The sequence below is a fragment of the Aethina tumida genome, chromosome 2 (genome assembly GCF_024364675.1).
Source record: "Aethina tumida isolate Nest 87 chromosome 2, icAetTumi1.1, whole genome shotgun sequence".
Taxonomy (NCBI): Eukaryota; Metazoa; Arthropoda; class Insecta; order Coleoptera; family Nitidulidae; genus Aethina; species Aethina tumida.
Window position 1 is genome coordinate 4,615,511 of NC_065436.1, and position 18,724 is coordinate 4,634,234.

Here is an 18,724-nt window from a genome sequence, read left to right on the forward strand (position 1 = left end):
TGTTAAATAGTTCGAAAAAACTGAAAGAAAATCGATAAATGGGTTAACTCAAATTAAAGTCAACCTGGGGAAAATATAACTGGCTGAAATTTAATGTAAGAACTGTGAGAAGAATGTTACTGGATGGAGGTTTCTTTGGCTAGAGACATAAAAAAAACTCTGCTTTCTACTGAAAATATTAATTGAATAATTGATTGTTGGATCTCCCAACCTTAAAATACATCAAAATAAAGATTAAGATAAATTTTGGAATAATGGCTTCAAGATCGTTAAATGTTTTTTCCACTAGTTGATCTGTAAATCACCAAATGAGGTGATATCAACCAATTTGAGATTCTCCATCGTGGGATAAAACAATAATTATTAATATTAGATTCTGACATGTCAAAGAAAAAAAAATTATACTATGTACCAGATTATACTTGAGTTTTCCCAAATACTTCTTAATAAGAATGAACATGGCTAACAAAGAGGTCTGACAATGTGCCGCAATATTAAATGCCTTCTCGAGTTTGCAAAACTAACAATTTAATTTAAATACAAAGATGGTGTATTAGAAATGGCACTTCAAAAAATGTCGTGCATCCTAGACCTGTGGAACAAAAGTAGTTATGATTATTGTTAAATAGTAAATATCAATTATATGATTATTAATTATATTCACCGGTTATCAAAGAAGTCTTTAACACTTTTAACTTAATGACGCAGAAGAATGGCGCATACAGCCTTTGCCAAAATTAGTATTTATTCTGTTCTACAGTGCAGCCAAATTTACTTTCTATTATTTTCCTTCCTATATTTTTAAATTAAAATATTAGCCTTAGGAAAATTTTCAAAAAAGAGCAACAATATTAAAATTGTTTAATAATTTATTGTTTAATAAATCATTTTTTCATTAATAACATACTTTATAAAATATCTACTTAGTGGGTTTTAAATTTATCGCATTAAAAACCACTAACAGAGGTAGGTAACTGTAATATATATGGTTTTGTAAACTAGTTTCCTGTATTTTTGTCATCTAACATTTAAATAGAGTTATAATTAATAAAGTAATAGTAATATAAACGTGTTCTTCACTCATTTAATAGAAATCCAATATTTTAGAAAGGTGAAAGAGGAAAACGTTCAAAAAAAAATAAAATTGTCAAGTAATCTTTATTTTACAAATTTCTGCAATTTTGTCTAGTCAAACTGTTAATTATATTGTGTAATGTAATGTCAGTCTATTAATCATACAGGATTCTCATTTTAAAAGCCCCATTTCTACACATTTTAAGTGGTTTGTTCTGTTAAATGCCTTTATAAATACATATATAATACATAAAAAATCAAAAGGACCTAGCCAATATAATAATTTAATGAAAATAAATATTTAATTCAAATTTCAATCAAATATATAGAATATTGTTTTTAAAAATTAAAAAAGCCTCTAATTTTTATTGTCGACTCTAGTAGATTTGAAATTGAAAATAGGTATCAATATTTATCACATTTTTTTTAAGATAAACAGTTACTTGTTACTTCTTATTTATTTTATTTTGAATTTATTGTTTTAAAACAATTTTTACAAAACAATCATCTTTCTGACTGTAGTTTTAAAAATTAAGATAAAATTGTTATCAACATTTTTCATCAATTATTGATATTATGTTTTGTTCTTTATATTTTTAATTCAATAGTATAAAATTCTACTAATGTATTCTTAAGAAATCTAAACGTTTAATTTTTATATCTTTTTGGTGTCTATATTGTACATTTGTAAATAAATATTAGTGATACAAAATACTCTTTTTTATTCAAAATTGGGATAAAAATAAAATTACTATGAAACTTAAATCATATATATAATATACAACATGTTTACAAAATAATTTTTGTAATAAGTCCTGCGGCAATTGTCACGCCACCTTGCCTCAGCATGATCCTTCCCAATTCCTTGCATTCACTGTACAATTCCAAAGCAATCGGACGTGAAACTTGTATTTCTACCAGGGCACTGGTATTGTTACCCAGAAATCTTGGATGCTTCTTCAGGATTTCACCTGTGCTTTTGTTCAGCTGAGAAATTAACTTACAAATAACCACGGGTTCAACCAAAGACTGATGATGGAGGACAACCTGAAATAAACGTGTTAAATGTTGTTGTTGTTGTTAAATTATAGTTGTTTACAGAAAATCCTTTTGTGATTGGAACTTGCACATTAAAAACGACAATCCTCGCCTCAAATCTCGCAGCCACCGGCACGGGCCTTTGGGGGTCACACAGTATGTTTCCAACAGAGACATTTTGCATCTCGATCCCAGATAAACTCACTGTAGCTTGATCGCCTGTAAATATAACAGTTTTAGAGGTAATAGGGTTTATTTCATGACTGTATTTACCTGCAAAGACTACAGTTTGGGAGGCTTCCTCAATGGCTAGAGATTTGACAACTGCTGGCTCACGGTTTGGACACACCAACACCTTATCTCCGACGTTCAAGGTGCCAGTTTCGACTCGGCCAGAGACGCAAAATGCTGAACCGGTGCCCTAAACCAATAAGATTCCTTTAGTACTATTAAAGTCACATCAAATTTAAAAAGTACCTTGAATATGTCGTTAACAGACAACCTGAAGGGCTTGTTGATGGGACGTTGGGGGGACCTAAAGTTTTCTGTAATAAAAATAGAGATTATTAACTTAAAAATCAAATACTGAGGATGTATTTCAACTTGCCTATGACATCCAGTAAACAAGGTCCATTGTACCAGACCAACAGTTCATTCTCTGTTGGTTTTGAGATAAGATTTTGGCCTGTAAGGCCGCTGCAAGGTACAAACGTCACGTCGTTTTCCTTAAAACCGACCTGCTTTAGAAATGACTTCAGTTTTTTTACTATTTCGTCGAACCGTTCATGCGACCAAGACACTGTGTCCAGCTTGTTAATGGCAACGGCCAACTGCGAAACCCCCAACGATCTGACCAGTAGGGCATGCTCCCTCGTTTGACCACCAAAATCGAAGCCAGACTCAAATTCCCCTCGAGTGGCGTCGATCACCATTAAAGCGACATCAGCCTGAGCAGCTCCTGATATCATGTTGGGTATGAAGTCTTTGTGTCCCGGAGCGTCTAGTAAAATTATCTGCAAGAGTTTCATTAAATGGGTGCTACTAAAAATCGTTCAGAATGTTACGGTTTTGCTCTTGGTGTCAAACTGGGAACGTCCAACGTCCATGGTGATCCCCCTGTCTCGTTCCTCGCCAGTCTCGTCCAAGACCCAGGCGTACATGAAGCTTTGCTTGCCCAGTTTTCTGCTCTCTTGTTCATATTTGTGCATCACTTTTTGGTTCACCTAAAAAATCACCATTAGTTGGGTACTACGTGGTTGTGTTTCAGCTGAGCTTACTTGTCCCAGGTCGCACAACAATCGACCCATCAGGGTGGACTTCCCCGCGTCCACATGCCCCACCACCACCATGTACAGATGCTCCTTGCCATCGCCCCTCTCCTTTTTGTACAGCACATCAGGATCCGGCTTGTTCTCCCTGCGCATCGTCCTGACCTCCTCGGCCTCGGTGTTCACCGGGGTGGCGCGTCCCGACGCCGGCGACTGGGACCTGGAGGTCACCTGGGTGACCTGGATTTTGGTCAGGTCGGACGGCTTGGCTGTCAGGTCGAAGCCCTTGGTCACGTTGACCGGGTTCTGGGGCGTGATCACCTTCACCGATCTGTCGGCGTCTGCGGCTATCACGGTGGTGCGTTGCTGCGCCAACACTTTAAACCACATTTAGGTAGAAGATTTAATCAATTAATTGAGTTTTTTGTCCGAGATCAAGAGCACAACATTCAAAAATGGTTGATTTTGGACGGAATATCCGCAAAATGAGTTTGAAACATTAATGAGTATAAATAAAAGGTTGGTGGTTAATACAATTTGTACTGACGACATAAAAAGCCGATAAAACATTTTACAATATGTCAGCATCGTTTGAAACTGTGTACTTAGCTTCAATTAAAGATTATTTGTTAACAGTTTGGACCAGGTTTTTAATAATAATAGAATTCTATGTTCTTTGTATTTTAAAAATCGAATGATTATCTGATTACTAAGTACAAATCAATTGGAATATGCTGCTAGCAACTTATACAAAAATTCGGATGCGAAGATATTTTATTATATTGTACTACAATTTCCTCATTATTAGGAATAATAGTTTTTGTATTTTAAACAAAGTAAAAAAATTGAATTATTTTTTAAAATTTAAAATTAGTATTTGCCTAACTCAAATTGTTTTATCTTATTTTTAAATTAATTATTGAAAATTGATTTAGCTTCATTTACTACACAAGTTATTTAAAAAATGTACTTTTTTTAAAGCTAAAACTTAAATAATTCATAAAAATATGAAATTAATAAAAAAATAAATAAATAAATAAAATAATTAAACTGATTTTAAATAACCTGTTTAGCCATTATTCTGTATATACAGTGGTGGAAGAAAGTGGGGAATATTTTTAAAAATATATGAGTTTCATATCTGTTGTTTAAAATTTAAAATTAGTATTTGTCTAATTCAAATTGTTTTATTTTATTTTTAAATTAATTATTGAAAATAATTTTAGCTTCATTTACTAGACAAGTTATTTAAAAAAATGTACGTTTTTTTAAAGCAAAAACTTAAATAATTCTTAAAAATATGAAATTAACAAAAATAAATAAATAAATAAATAAAATTTTAAATAACCTGTTTAGTCATTATTCTGTATATACAATGGTGGAAAAAAGTGCGGAAGTGTCTAATTCAAATTGCCAAAGCCAAAGATTACGCCACAAAATATTGTAATATTTGAGTTATTGTTAATATTTCATGAAAAGTAATAAAATATTCCAACCAAATTGATTTTTTATTAAAAAAAAGTAAAAATCAGTGAACATAATGATCACTGTGATTAATGGGCCAATCTTGTACTTAATTAGATTTGTTCAGTTAGAGAAAACATTAAATAATTAAATATTCCATACTTTTTTTCACCATTGTAAATATACTTAATAAATAATTTTTTTATCAATTTAAATAAGTATAATATTTTTCTTATTTTTAATGTTTAAAATACAAATAAAACAACTTTAAAACAAACCCTAATAATGGAATAAATCAATAATTAATTTAATTGTTGTAGTATTAAATTGGTTCAAAATTCGATAGACTCTAATTGAGAGAAGAAAAAACAATATCTAAAACTATTTTAGTATATACTATTGAAATATAGTATAGTTTGGCAGTTGATATAAAAATATTATTATACACAAAATAAAATGTTTGCTCTTAAATACAAAATTTACGAGTACCAATACCAAATTAATATAATTTTAAGAAAACTATCAATACAATACAATACTTGATAGCAAAAATTCAATGAATTTAAAATCTACTAGACTTATACTTCTGTTGGTGAACCTATATAGTTAATAAAAAAAAATATATTATGTACAAAGAGAAGGTTTTCCCAATGTAAGACTCAGCTCACTACGTCACTGTATGAATAAAACCATAAAAAATATTCTTTTAATATAAAAAACTACTCAATATTTACATTCAATTATTTAATTTTCGTTAGTTTTATGAATCTCGTTTTTATATTGCTTGTAGTTACAATGCTATCACGGATTTGCCTTTCTTAAAAATTTGAGTGTATATTAAATTACAAATATTCTCTAGAAAAAATAATATTGATTAATTTACACCTCATTTAAATAACTTAATTTCACATTGAATCATTTACAAGAGTATTATTGGTAATATATCTATAAAAATATGTAGCAAAGGGTTAGTTTGGCACTAAAATGCACTATTAAGTTCTATTGAAAACAATATTTATTTCTAATTCTTAACTATTTAGGTAAGGACTCATAATATTTACAACTTAAACATTTAATATATATAATATATACAATATTAATCGTCATTGTTGGATAAATTAATTAAATTAAATTAATGAAAGAGATCTTTTTACAGATATCTGGAGTGCCAGATTATTTCTTAAAATTATTTACGTAAATTAAACTAAAATACATATATATATATATACAATATGCACAAAATTGTTTGTACTACTTTCGTAAAATTTGAGGCACTGCGTCAATGATATGTAAATCACTAATAAAATCAAAGATCATTTTTTATTAGATTTGCGAAACAAATTCCTCAGAATCACGTCATCGGGAGATGCGGTCTTAAAATCGAATTTACTCTTGTACTCGTCGAGTTCTACAATGAGGGGCATGATTTGTTTGTACTTTTTACACAATACTTTACCCAACAACGAGGGACTTTTTCTGTGTTTTATTTTCAAATTTAAAATACGACTCGTGTCCATTGTGCAAGCTAACATGGTCCTATTTTCGACTTTCGGAATGGCGTCTTCGCAGTCGATAAAATTAATATCGAAATTTTCTAAAGGGGAGCTATCGTTGCTTAAGGCGGGCATGCTGTTCTGCTGTTTTAATGCTATGGATAAATCAATGTGCCAGTCATTGTTTAGGCTGTCTCTTTTGTTTTTACCTATTGCTGTTAATGATTTTGATATAAAATTGTTTGGCTCATTAAAATTAATATTAGACATATCAACATCTGAGATTTCAGGCTTTATTTCAACATCTTCTTCACAAGTTAAATGAGTTTTGGCATAGTCAGTTAGTGAATTTACGTCTAACACACTAGGACTGGAACTTTTGTTGCCCGAGTCCAACTTGGGAACAAATAAATTTCGTTTCGGAGGTGTATTATCTTGATCACTCTTGATAAAATTAGGTTTGGGGATATTAAATTTCACTCCAGGATTGGGATTTTTATTTTCTCTTTCTACAAAACCATTGTCAAGGGTTTTATTCAGTTTGGGTATATTAAACTGTGCTTGTGATTTGGGTGAACTTTGATTGATAGTTTCATTAAAATTTGGTTTTGGTATATTAAATTTTGTAATTTTTATGTCCACGTTATTAATTTGTTGGCTTAATGGAGGTATTATAAACTTTGAATTTGTAACATCTTACCTTGCGTAATTTGGAATAACACAAGAAGGAACATGGAAAGAAAGAAACACGATATTATAAAATACAACAAAAATATTTTTAACACACAATCTGCACTCATATTGTTATTCTTTTAAATATATATAAAAAACTGTATTATTGAGAACATTTTTTCAAATAATTACAATAACAATGAAAAAGTAAATAATTATGAAATATTTTCTTAGGCAGATTGTGTGCAATACAGTGATAAATATATAGTCACCTTTTTCTTTCCGTTCTGGTTCTTTATTTTGTTGTTCTAACAGCGCATCTAAACATCTTTCAGTGTTGTAATTGAACTTAACAATCACGTTAACCAATTCATTTCTAGGAATGGTTGTGGATCCCAACATTTCATTTATTTGATCTATGCATGATTCAAGCTTTGCTTTTTCAATATCAGTCATTTCGGCCTCCCTTTCGTCCTCCTCTTGTATGTTTTCACCTCTGCTGTTCTCTCTGTTGTATAAGAATTGTCGATTGCTTGGAGATATATAATAGTCATCATCAACGGAATGTCCATATACGTCGTCATATCCATCGTAGTCTAAAATTTTGCAAAAAAAAAAAAAACAAACCAAAATACGATGTCGAGAATGTGACCTAAATGTGTATTTTATGTTACCTTCTGAATAGTCCATGTTTCTAATATCTCTGTGTCGTGACATTTTGACTGTTTATTTTGTTAAGAGTAGTCCAATTGATTGATATTGTTTAAAAATTACGTTTTTACGACATTTGTAAATTGTTTGACAGTAAAAGTATGTATTTGACAGCTGACTAACCTCCAAAAAACTCTAGGGGAACAAGACCATGTTGGTATGCCTGCGTAACGAAATGTGGCGGGCCTTTGAATTGTTATTTTATTACTGTATTTTTGTGGTTATTAACAAAGTACATTAAATTTTTGATCGAAGAGTGCAAATAAAAAAAATTGAAACTTAGTATGCATCCAATCAATATTGACTGTTTACACAATTTTTGGTATGATATGATATATACAGTATGGCTCATTTAAAAGTGATACATCCTTATAAAATTTTAATTTTTTATCCAATTTAAAAAACTTTTTTTTTAATTGTAATAGTAATGTTATAACACATTTATTCAATAATTCAATAATACAATAAATTTCATAATTGTTTAAGTATTTATTTATTAATTCAAAGAAACTTGACTAATCATTAAAATTTAAAAATAACCACCGACTTTAGGTCTGCTCTCATGTTGATGTAATTCATAATCAGATTGAGTGCTGGAATCATCTGTACATTTCCCTAAAAAATAAAAAAAAAGTAATAAGTCACTACAAGACCATTTGAATAAACAATTTAATAAACCACAGGTAAAATACGACAATGTTTTACATTTATGTCAAAATTTATCATGGTAAATTAATACATTAATGATATAATACAGAATTACAGGGCTGTTTCCATAGCAAATACGCCACACTGTATATAGAAGTATACAGCGATGGCGAGGGAAATATTTCATAACAGCCACCACTATATATTTTTGTTTTGACAATTTTAATCTTGTATATACTTACAAATATAGAATACTCTTTATTTTTACCTTTTAAGTTGTATAATTTAATTATTAGCCTTGCCTCTCCTTTTTTATTTCCTGGTTCCTTAAGTGCCTATTTTGTTTTTAGTTAGTACTTAGTTAAAATATTTTTATTTTAAAACACTGACTTGATGAGCTGCTCACGTTAAATATGAAAGCATTTAATATAAAATTATTCTGGACGCGAACGAAGCCCTTAATGTTCGATTAGTCTCCAATCACCACAGTGCGCCTGCGTTCAACTTCTTTTTTTGGAGGGCAAAAATTTTATAAAAGATAAATTTGTATAATTAATGGTATAGCTATGATCGAAAAGAACACATTTGTACTTCATGACTGTATATCCACATGGTTTATTGATCGTTTGCAAAAAACACAATTTCGATCCAATGAGATCTACGTCAAACAACCATTCTAACCAACGAAACAAAAATATAACCTTAAAAGTCAAATTCTTGTTAAAAATAGACTTCGTAAAGTGAATTTAATTTCCTCTTGCTTGTAATTGATCATGTAGAAGCCGCACAAAGACACAATTACATTTAAAAGTAAATCGCCCGTTCAGCTTATCGGACAACATGTTACCGATCAACAGAGTGCTGCGAAAATCCCGATTCCCCTACAGGTACATCTCCAACGCCCTCGACACTCCAGAGGAGGCCGAGACGATAAATCATGTGTCGCCGCCGAGCGAAGCCCGGGTCGTCATTTGTGGAGGAGGCGCCATGGGGGCCTCAGTGGCCTATCATCTTGGAAAGTTGGGTTGGGGTCCCAACACCGTTCTTATAGAACAGAACAGGTGGGTTTCAAAGTTTCCAGATAATAACATGTACATTTGTTAATAATAATGTTTTGCTTGTTACTATAAATAGCAAACTTGAAGATTAACTATGTAATAAAGATATACATAGTCCTATTGTATGAAATGTTTACTTAATAGACTCATTAAGAGAATAATTAAATTATTGGGAGTAATTGGAATAAATATTACCTAATTCAACTTTATTTCTAGTTAATTAGCCACTATAGAAGTATTGACTGTTTAAATGTAATTAATTAATATGCATTTGATTGAATACTTAGTAATTTATATTAGTTAAATCTTGTCCCATTGTTGATTGTGATTAGTTAAAAATATGCCAGAAATAACTTAATAATAATACTCAAATATTAGAGTGAGTATAGTATATTCCTTTAGTTTTGTGTTTTAAAATTATATACTTAACTTAAAATTGTTTTCTTTGTCATTAACTATTTTTTATGAGTGAGCAAAAATATCCTTTAGTTTTGATAACATTGGCATCATTTTTTGATTTCATTTTTGTTAATATCTATTATTAAACAGCCCTGATATCTATTTTTAAATAGAGGAACTTGTGCAGTCAAAAAAAAGAAAACACTGTAATATTTTTATCACCATAACAAAATTACTAAATATATTATAATATATTTAAATTGTTTTTACATAGAATTGGTGGTGGAACAACTTGGCATTCCTCTGGCCTGATTGGAGTGTTCAAGCCTAGTTACTCTCAAGTCCAATTAACTAAGTCCAGTGTTAATTTATACAAAGAATTGGAGAGCAAAGGTCTGTCAACTGGTTGGAAGCAATGTGGAAGCTTAAACTTGGCCCGCACGAGGGACAGGATGACCGTCTTCCGAAGGATGCAGGCACAATCGACGTATATCTTTTAACCTTTCATAATACTCAATTGAATAACTCAGTTTGTTTTTAGTCCATGGCAAATCGAATGTGAAATATTGACTCCGCGTCAATGCAAAGAAAAGTGTCCTCTGTTAAACGTGGATGATCTTCTGGGAGGTTTGTGGATTCCTGGTGATGGTGTAGGTGACCCTTATGAAGTCTGTAGTACTATCGTAAACGAAGCTAAAAATATGGGTATGAAACTTACATTATAGTTATCACATAGTTAAATTAATTTGTTTTATAACAGGCGTACAAGTAATCGAAAACTGCACCGTTCAAAAGGTCAATCAAAAGGACGGCTGGATCAGCAGCGTGGAAACGACGTTGGGCAAAATCCAGTGCGAATATTTTGTGAACTGTGCCGGTTTTTGGGCGAGGGAAGTGGGCCAGATGTCCGAACCGTACGTTAAAGTTCCCTTGCACGCTGTCGAACACTATTATTTGCACACCAAACCAATCCCGGGATTAGATCCACTGACACCAGGTGAGGTAAATGCTCTCGTCAACGGCAACTATCTCACTTAACGGGTTCGACGAATTTTTTCTCTTCTGTTTTGACTGCTTCTTGTGCACCAATAACACTAGTTTACTGAAGTATTGTTCATTGAAATGATTGGGATTAAGATACCTTGAGACTCTTATAACTGGAATATAACATAAATTTATTTAATGAATAAAAATTACATTAAAAATTATCATTAAAATGACAAAGGCTATTAATTGAATAACAGTGGTTTGATTGGAATAATAAGTTTTATTATTCAAGGGACGTTTATTATTCTACAGGGGATAGTTATGAATGAAAGGAACATTATTCAAAAACTAGTGTCTGATAAAAATAAAATAAATTTCAATTTCTCACACTTATTTATATCTGATTATTAATGAATTCTGCTTAAATAACAAGTATAAAGTTAATTTCATTATTGAATAATTATTAAAAAATATTATATTTTAGAATATGTATTTTAATTTTATAATAAATATAACAGAAATTATCAGGAACTATTTTTTATGTTAAATTTAATGGTAAAAAGATATGCTATTGTATTCTTTTATTAAAAGTTGTTGCTTTAAATAAAAAACATAGTTGTAGCATAATAATAAAAGTACATACATATTTAATTAGGAATCTTCTAAACTTTTTTATTTCCAATTAATTACAAATTTATTATAAAATATTGATAATTATTATATTATATATTATAAATCAGTAAAAATATGCAAATAATGAAATATATAATTCAACAAATGTAGAAAATTTAATTAAAACCTTAAAATGTTTTCTATGTAAAAGAATAAACATTTTAAAATATAATTATTAGATAACATTTAATTAGATATTTTTGAAACTATAAACTATAAAAATCTGAAAATAATGAAATATATAATTAATCAAATTTAATTAAATCGTTAAAAAGTCATTTAATAAATTTGTTTTGCAGTTTTAATTTTGAATGGGTTTTTATGTAGCTAATTCTCTTAACTTCCTGCTTTAGAATATTATACTAATTTTATTTTTAACAGCTATATTTTATTTAATTTTGCTGTTATTAATTTTTAGTCGTCCGAGATCAGGATGGCCACATCTACTTCCGTGAAAACAAGGGACGCATTTTAGCTGGTGGCTTTGAACCAGTTGCTAAGCCCGTTTTCGAAGACGGAAAAATTCCTTGTAAGTAATCCTTATTAATATAACATTGTATTATGTTACTGATATCAAAATTTATTCGATTTAGTGAACAGTAAGCATCGTACGTTGCCGGAAGATTGGGATCACTTCCACGTATTGCTTGAGCAACTGCTGCACCGAGTCCCGAACATTGGTGACTCATATTTCGATAGATTGTGCAACGGACCGGAGGCTTTCAGTCCTGACTGCAAGTGGATTGTCGGAGAAGCGCCGGAGGTAAACCAATTCAGTTTTATTAGAAGTTATCTTAACTGTTATTCGTGACAGATCAATAACTACTTGGTGGCGGCCGGCATGAAAACTGTCGGCATATCCGCAGCTGGTGGCGTTGGCAAGGCTACTGCAGAACTGATCGTTAATGGAGAGACTGACTTTGACATGTACGAGCTGGAAATTTCTAGGTTCTTAGGTGGTTCTTCTTACATTTATTGTTAATAGTTTAAATGACTATAAAAGTTGCCAGGTTTACATAACAATAGAAAGTTCCTGAGAGACCGGGTCAAGGAGGTGCCCTGCATGCACTACGGCATCAACTACCCGTACCACGAGTTCCAAACCGGTAGGAACTTGAGGATGTCACCGGTGTATCCTAAGCTAAGGGAGGCGGGAGCAGTTTTCGGGCAAGTTATGGGCTATGAACGTCCCACGTGGTTCGATCCTGAGGGTTTACAAGGTGACATTTGCCTTGATCTGTGTAATTAATTATTATTATCATTAAATATTTTAGCTTTGATGAGTAGGATGCACGATGAAGATGAGGACAACGTGGATTGGTCAATACCTTACCAAATAGCTAGCACCAACACTTTCGGCAAACCTCCTTGGTTCGACCACGTTGCCAAGGAATACGAGGCTTGTAGGGAAGGAGTTGGCATTAGTGACTATTCGTCTTTTACCAAAATAGATCTATGGGCAAGTAAAAGTTATCCATTGCTTACTTCCACTAATTAAACAGTAATTTAGTCTAAAGGCAACGAAGTCGTGGATGCCCTGCAATTCATCTGCTCCAACGACGTGGATGTACCTGTAGGAAGCATCATACACACCGGCATGCAAAACAAATACGGCGGCTACGAAAACGATTGTTCCTTAGCCAGACTGTCAGAAAACCAGTAAGTCCCTCAAACAATTACATCAACGACATGCTTCAATCTTCGTTTTAGTTACATGATGATTGCGCCAACCATCCAACAAACAAGGTGCAAAGTCTGGCTCAAAAAACACTTACCGAATACGGTCACCTTGTCGGACGTCACCAGCATGTTCACTGCGTTGTGCATTATGGGGCCGTTCACGCGGTTATTGCTGTCGGAATTGACGGACACCGATTTAAATCCGAAGAACTTTCCCTTTTTTACGTACAAAACTTTGGACATTGGTCTCGCCAATGGTATAAGGACGATGAATCTTACGCACACCGGAGAACTGGGATATGTAATGTATATTCCTAATGAGGTAAGACTTATAAACCCTTTTACAAAACGATTTACGTTCTTTAATGGGTCCTTTCAGTTTGCCCTCCACGTCTACACATCCCTGATCCAAGCTGGAGAAAAGTACAACATAACCCACGCCGGTTACTACGCAACGAGGGCACTCCGAGTCGAAAAGTTCTACGCCTTCTGGGGCCAAGATTTGGACACCAGGACGACACCGTTGGAGTGTGGCAGAGTGTGGCGTGTTAAATTCGACGTAAGTTAATTGACAAATTGTCGGTACAATTATTAACGGTGTGGTTTAGAAAGAAGTGGATTTCATCGGAAGGGACGCTTTGATGAAGCAGAAAGAGGAGGGAATTAAGAGGATGTACATACAACTGATTCTCGACGATCATTGTCACGAGACGGACTTGTGGCCCTGGGGCGGCGAGCCGATTTATAGGAACGGCAAGCATGTTGGAACATGCACTACCACGGGATACGGGTATACCTTTAAGAAACAAGTAAGGGTCATATTAATATTAAAGTCTGGTGGATAACTAGGTGACTTTTATTCCAGGTATGCTTAGGTTTTGTAGAAAACACCAACGAGGAAGGCGTGAAGCAAAAGGTGACGAACGAATATATCCTTGATGGCGACTACGAAGTAGATATTGCTGGAATACGGTAATATAATTATTATATTCTTTGGAGTCTGGCTGAAAACCTTAATTTTTTAGCTACCACGCCAAAGCCAACATACATTCTCCAATACTTCCGACGAAATATCCGGATCAAGAACGGGACGTTTATCAAGCTACAAGAGGAAAGAACGACGAAAAACTAGAAGCTCAACAAATTGTTAAATCTGTCTAAGCTAGTCTAGTTAATTTTTATTTATTTGTTGTTTTATTTTGAAATACAAACTTGTGATGTTAATTTGGTTAGATGTGTATAATTCTTTGTAAATATTATAAATAAATTTATTATATATGTACCTGGTTTTTTATTTAACCAATTTGTTTTAAAAAAATCTATTAAAATAAGTGCATTTTAATTTACATCAGAAATATTCAAGAATACATTTATTTGAGATGAATGTGTATTAATATATTTTTTGAACAACATAAAAATAAGAAAAATATTAAATTCTTGCTATCAATTAAAATTACATAATATTTAATCATTTTATAAATATTTAATCATTGAGACAATCTTAACTTTATAGTTGACACTACTTGGAAAACAAAAGATAAAAAATACAATATTAAATCAATTATTATATGATTATTTAAAAAATATTTATTATTTAAAATTTTTAATATTTATAGAATTTTTATTTCAAAATAATTATATTAATATAGAAAACAAAAAAGAGTATAAATTGTTTATATTTATTCTTTTAATTTTTAACTATAATTTTCTGTAGCTTATATAAACATAATATATCATTATTTCATAATATATATTTTCTGTTACTTTATGTTTATTTATATTAATAATATTTAAATTATTAAAAAAATTATTAATATGTATGAATATTTAAATTATTTTAGAATTTTTATTCCAAATTAATTAATTTAATATAAATATAAATATATAAAAAAGTATAAATTGTTTATATTTATTTTTTTAATATTTAACTATATATATATATATATATATATATATATATATATATATATATATATATATATATATATATATATATATATTTAAATAATTTAAAAAATTCTTAATATGTTTGAATATTTATAATTAATATTAATTAATATATTTATAAACAAAAAAGGGTATACATTGATTGATATTTATTTTTTAACAAATTTAACATTTTCTTATAGAATTTTTATTTCAAATTACTTAAATTAATATAAAAAATAAAAAAGTATAAATTGTTTATATTTATAATTTTAATTTTAACTATAATTTTCTGTAGTTTATGTAAACATAATATATTATTATCTCATAATATATATTTTTTATTACTTTATGTTTGTTTATATTAATAATATTAAAAAATATTTATATTTAAATAATTAAAAAATTATTAATATTTAAATTATTTTAGAATTTTTATTCCCAATTAATTAATTTAATATAAATATAAATATAAATATATAAAAAAGATTATAAATTGTTTATATATATTTTTTAATATTTAACTATAATTTTTTGTAACTTATTTAAACATTAACATTAACATCTCAATATATCTTAACAATAATACTGACTGACATCCCCAGCACAGTAAGGTTGATATGTGGTCCAGGCAAGGAATCCGTTGCCATGGAGGCGCTGCCACTCATCAAAAACGGCCCTGGCACAATACATATCGTCTGAGATGTCGTCGTTTTCAAAATCGGAGCACTGTTTGTTGCAGCCGCCTCCCGGGGAACCACCGGTGCTGCACCAGTACAACTCGCTAATCTGGACAATACCTAAGGAAATCGTTTCGTGAATATAACAGAAGATTACCAGTTTAAACAAACCTACCGTGGTCACCGCTGTCGTGGTTCACTGCACTGGTGTCGTAGTGCGATTCGTGATCGGCAATGCAGGACCAAACGGCCAGTTGGTCGGACGGGATGCCATAATTTTGGATCTCCCTGTAAAACTCGCATTTATCGAGGATTCTAGCTTGGGCACAGGCCACAAGCACTGCGAGAACTGCGAGTTTCAACATGTTTTTTGACTGATGAAACTACCGAAGACAATTCCAATTTATATAGTATGGAGTTTATCACTCAAGTGGTTTGTTTGTATTTTTGTATTCACTAGGATTGTATCTATATCCTAAGATCTATAATTTTTAATTGTATATATCATGGATTTAAATAGTAGCTACAAAGGTACGGCCAGTGGAGCATCGACACCATTTTATAATACATACCAAATTCTTACGGTTAAGCTTGGTGGAGGAAGCATTATGGATTGGAGATGCTTTCTCGACCCAAAGTTGGACCCTGGATTCAAGTGGTGGATAAAATGGATTGTTTTCAGGAAGAGATGCCACTTCCTTAGTTATTTTAACAAGTCAACGACCCCAAACACACGTCTAAAATTATTAAAGAGTGGTTTCTAATGAAGAACCTAAGTGTGCTTGAATGGCTGTCTCTCCATCGATCTAAATCTTTTTGAATATCTTTGGGATGTATTCCAGTTGACATATTGCAGTGATTGGTAGATCCTATGCCTAAAAGAAGTTAACCAGTGATAGATGCCAAAAATATTGAAATTTTTGAGTTATGAATACTAATAAGTCATTATATATCAGATCAAATTGTTTTTTATTAAAAAACAAAAACCTGTAAATATAATGTATGTAGGATAATTTTGAGTCTTTCCTGTACATAAATCAAACTCCTAAATTTATATTGATCATTTTTATTGATAAAAATTGTAAATTCAATTAACTATGTATAATAAAATGCATCATTAAGTACATACTTATAAGATCATAATACACTTGAAGAGATATAAGTGTTTGCAAACAAAATAATCGCAAGATTACTGTCGTCAAGAGGAGTAATATGTTTTTTTTTTTGGAAAATGCTGATATAAATAATACTATTATTAATATTTTAATCTTTGATTAACCAAAAGAGAAGTTACATCCATCTATATACCCACTAACATCTCCACTACAGTGTTGATTGTAGGCTGTCCAAGCCATGAAACCATTTTCTTTAAAATTCCTTGTGTCATCTAATATTTTGATGGCACAAACAAGGTCGTCAAAAATATAGTCATCTTCAAACTGGGCACATACTGCATTGCAACCTCCACCAGGCTGACGTCCAGTTTCACACCAGTATAGCTCACTAATTTGTATAATACCTAAAACAACATAATTTTAATAAAATGGCTTTGAAATATTTAAAAATTAATCAGAAAAATAAAACACTTAGGAAAATAGAAATTTAAATCCTGATAACACCAATTTAAAAAGGGTAAACACTTATTTTTGATTATTAGATCAGGAGGTAAAATAAAAAATACACTTACCATGATCTCCACTGTTCCTATTAATGGCTGAAGTGTTGTAATTAGATTCGTGGTATGCTATACAAGACCAAATGGCAAGCTCCTCAAAAGGAACCCCGTAGTAGTAAAGTTCTCTTACAAACTCACATCTTTCATATACTTTGCTTTGGACAGAAACTATAAATAGGATGACAAAATATTGTTGTAGCTCTGCCATTTTCACTTTAGAATTGTCATCTGGATATTTTTGCGTCCATTTATAAAGTACCAGGCCTTTTTGTGGTTAATCTCGATTTTTATTTTTGTCACACATTAAACCTTAATAAGTAATATCAGGTATATTTATTTTTTTAAGTCAGCCATAAATTGAGGATTGTGTGCATTTATTTAATTCTTATGTTAATTTAATTATTTTTAACGCATATTATGTTTCAGATTATAAGAAAAATATATTTAAATTATAGTGTGGTTGAAGCCTTTGATATATTAGAAATGAGTGTATGTAAATCTGAAGTTGTATTCCAAACCATGTTAAAATAACACTTAATTTCAAAAGTTGGGATTAATTGGTACACCAATTAAGTGATTTTCAAAAACAATTTGCTTAGCCTCTTTTGAACATTGACCTCTTAGTAAATTTGTCTCAAAAAATTGGTGACCACCACTTCAGAACTTGTTTCTTCTGATTTATAATCCTTTAATATTTTTTATTTGTATTTGTTTATTTTATACTTAATTTATTCTTATTTTTATGTCATGTAAGCACTTATTCAACTTCTCAACGTTATTTCCATTATGTACTGTTTACAAGAACTTAATTTCCAATTTAGTGAGTAGTATTGAAATAAAAAATTTATATATTATTATGTACTGGAAATAATTTACAACAGTAATATATGTATTATATATAAGTTTTTCTTTTTAAAAAGATGATAAAAAGTAACATTTCTATCAATACTTGGCAACGAATGACAAATTAAGATTTCAAAAATAGAATTACAGATAAATCTAATATCAACATCTTGATAAATAAATGCTGTGGCTAGAATTTAATAAATTGTTGAAAATGGTTTTACTGACTTGTGTTAGTATTTTAAATTGTAAATAGTGCTTTTAATCAGTAATGTTATTTATATATTTTATTTGAGTGGTTCTCCCTTATACATAACTTAATACAACATTCTATACATAATATATACAATGTTACAAATGATTTAACTAATTCTAGTTTTTAAATACATCATTTTACTTTTTAAAATTCTTAATTTCATGTAAAATGATTAATATT

At 30.6% G+C, this 18,724-nt stretch overlaps 3 protein-coding genes across 3 annotated transcripts; 1 reads left to right on the plus strand and 2 right to left on the minus strand.

The window, feature by feature from the left end:
* Window positions 1-1,830: 1,830 nt before the first annotated feature.
* LOC109596274 (protein HBS1) lies at window positions 1,831-7,840 on the minus strand. The gene is made up of 9 exons (XM_020011780.2): window positions 7,684-7,840; window positions 7,282-7,605; window positions 3,390-3,757; window positions 3,177-3,335; window positions 2,720-3,125; window positions 2,590-2,657; window positions 2,386-2,533; window positions 2,174-2,331; window positions 1,831-2,121 (listed from the first exon to the last, which is right to left on the minus strand). The coding sequence occupies exons 1-9, from the start codon at window positions 7,724-7,726 to the stop codon at window positions 1,864-1,866; spliced, it is 1,932 nt and encodes a 643-aa protein (XP_019867339.1). The 5' UTR covers window positions 7,727-7,840; the 3' UTR covers window positions 1,831-1,863.
* Window positions 7,841-9,063: 1,223 nt separating this feature from the next.
* Window positions 9,064-14,446, plus strand: LOC109596244 (pyruvate dehydrogenase phosphatase regulatory subunit, mitochondrial). Its single transcript, XM_020011739.2, has 15 exons — window positions 9,064-9,429; window positions 10,100-10,312; window positions 10,367-10,530; window positions 10,586-10,822; window positions 11,903-12,013; window positions 12,078-12,247; window positions 12,299-12,440; window positions 12,495-12,704; window positions 12,759-12,943; window positions 12,995-13,143; window positions 13,195-13,486; window positions 13,544-13,723; window positions 13,773-13,973; window positions 14,030-14,136; window positions 14,190-14,446. The coding sequence occupies exons 1-15, from the start codon at window positions 9,209-9,211 to the stop codon at window positions 14,323-14,325; spliced, it is 2,718 nt and encodes a 905-aa protein (XP_019867298.1). The 5' UTR covers window positions 9,064-9,208; the 3' UTR covers window positions 14,326-14,446.
* Window positions 14,447-15,647: 1,201 nt separating this feature from the next.
* Window positions 15,648-16,136, minus strand: LOC109596267 (lysozyme X). The gene is made up of 2 exons (XM_020011773.2): window positions 15,946-16,136; window positions 15,648-15,890 (listed from the first exon to the last, which is right to left on the minus strand). Exons 1-2 carry the CDS (start codon window positions 16,133-16,135, stop codon window positions 15,667-15,669), a joined length of 414 nt encoding a protein of 137 aa, XP_019867332.1. The 5' UTR covers window position 16,136; the 3' UTR covers window positions 15,648-15,666.
* Between the last annotated feature and the right edge of the window lie 2,588 nt (window positions 16,137-18,724).

Excerpts from the sequence above, each read along its gene's own strand:
- LOC109596274 (XM_020011780.2), bottom strand. The coding sequence starts at position 7,726 with ATGTCACGACACAGAGATATTAGAAACATGGACTATTCAGAAG. Across the intron at positions 3,758-7,281 it reads ACCAGAACGGAAAGAAAAAG|TGTTGGCGCAGCAACGCACC; the intron begins GTGACTATATAT and ends TGTGGTTTAAAG. Across the intron at positions 3,336-3,389 it reads TGTTGTGCGACCTGGGACAA|GTGAACCAAAAAGTGATGCA; the intron begins GTAAGCTCAGCT and ends GTGATTTTTTAG.
- LOC109596244 (XM_020011739.2), top strand. The coding sequence starts at position 9,209 with ATGTTACCGATCAACAGAGTGCTGCGAAAATCCCGATTCCCCTACAGG. Across the intron at positions 12,014-12,077 it reads CGAAGACGGAAAAATTCCTT|TGAACAGTAAGCATCGTACG; the intron begins GTAAGTAATCCT and ends TATTCGATTTAG. Across the intron at positions 13,974-14,029 it reads GGTATACCTTTAAGAAACAA|GTATGCTTAGGTTTTGTAGA; the intron begins GTAAGGGTCATA and ends CTTTTATTCCAG.
- LOC109596267 (XM_020011773.2), bottom strand. The coding sequence starts at position 16,135 with ATGTTGAAACTCGCAGTTCTCGCAGTGCTTGTGGCCTGTGCCCAAGCT. Across the intron at positions 15,891-15,945 it reads CCACGACAGCGGTGACCACG|GTATTGTCCAGATTAGCGAG; the intron begins GTAGGTTTGTTT and ends CGATTTCCTTAG.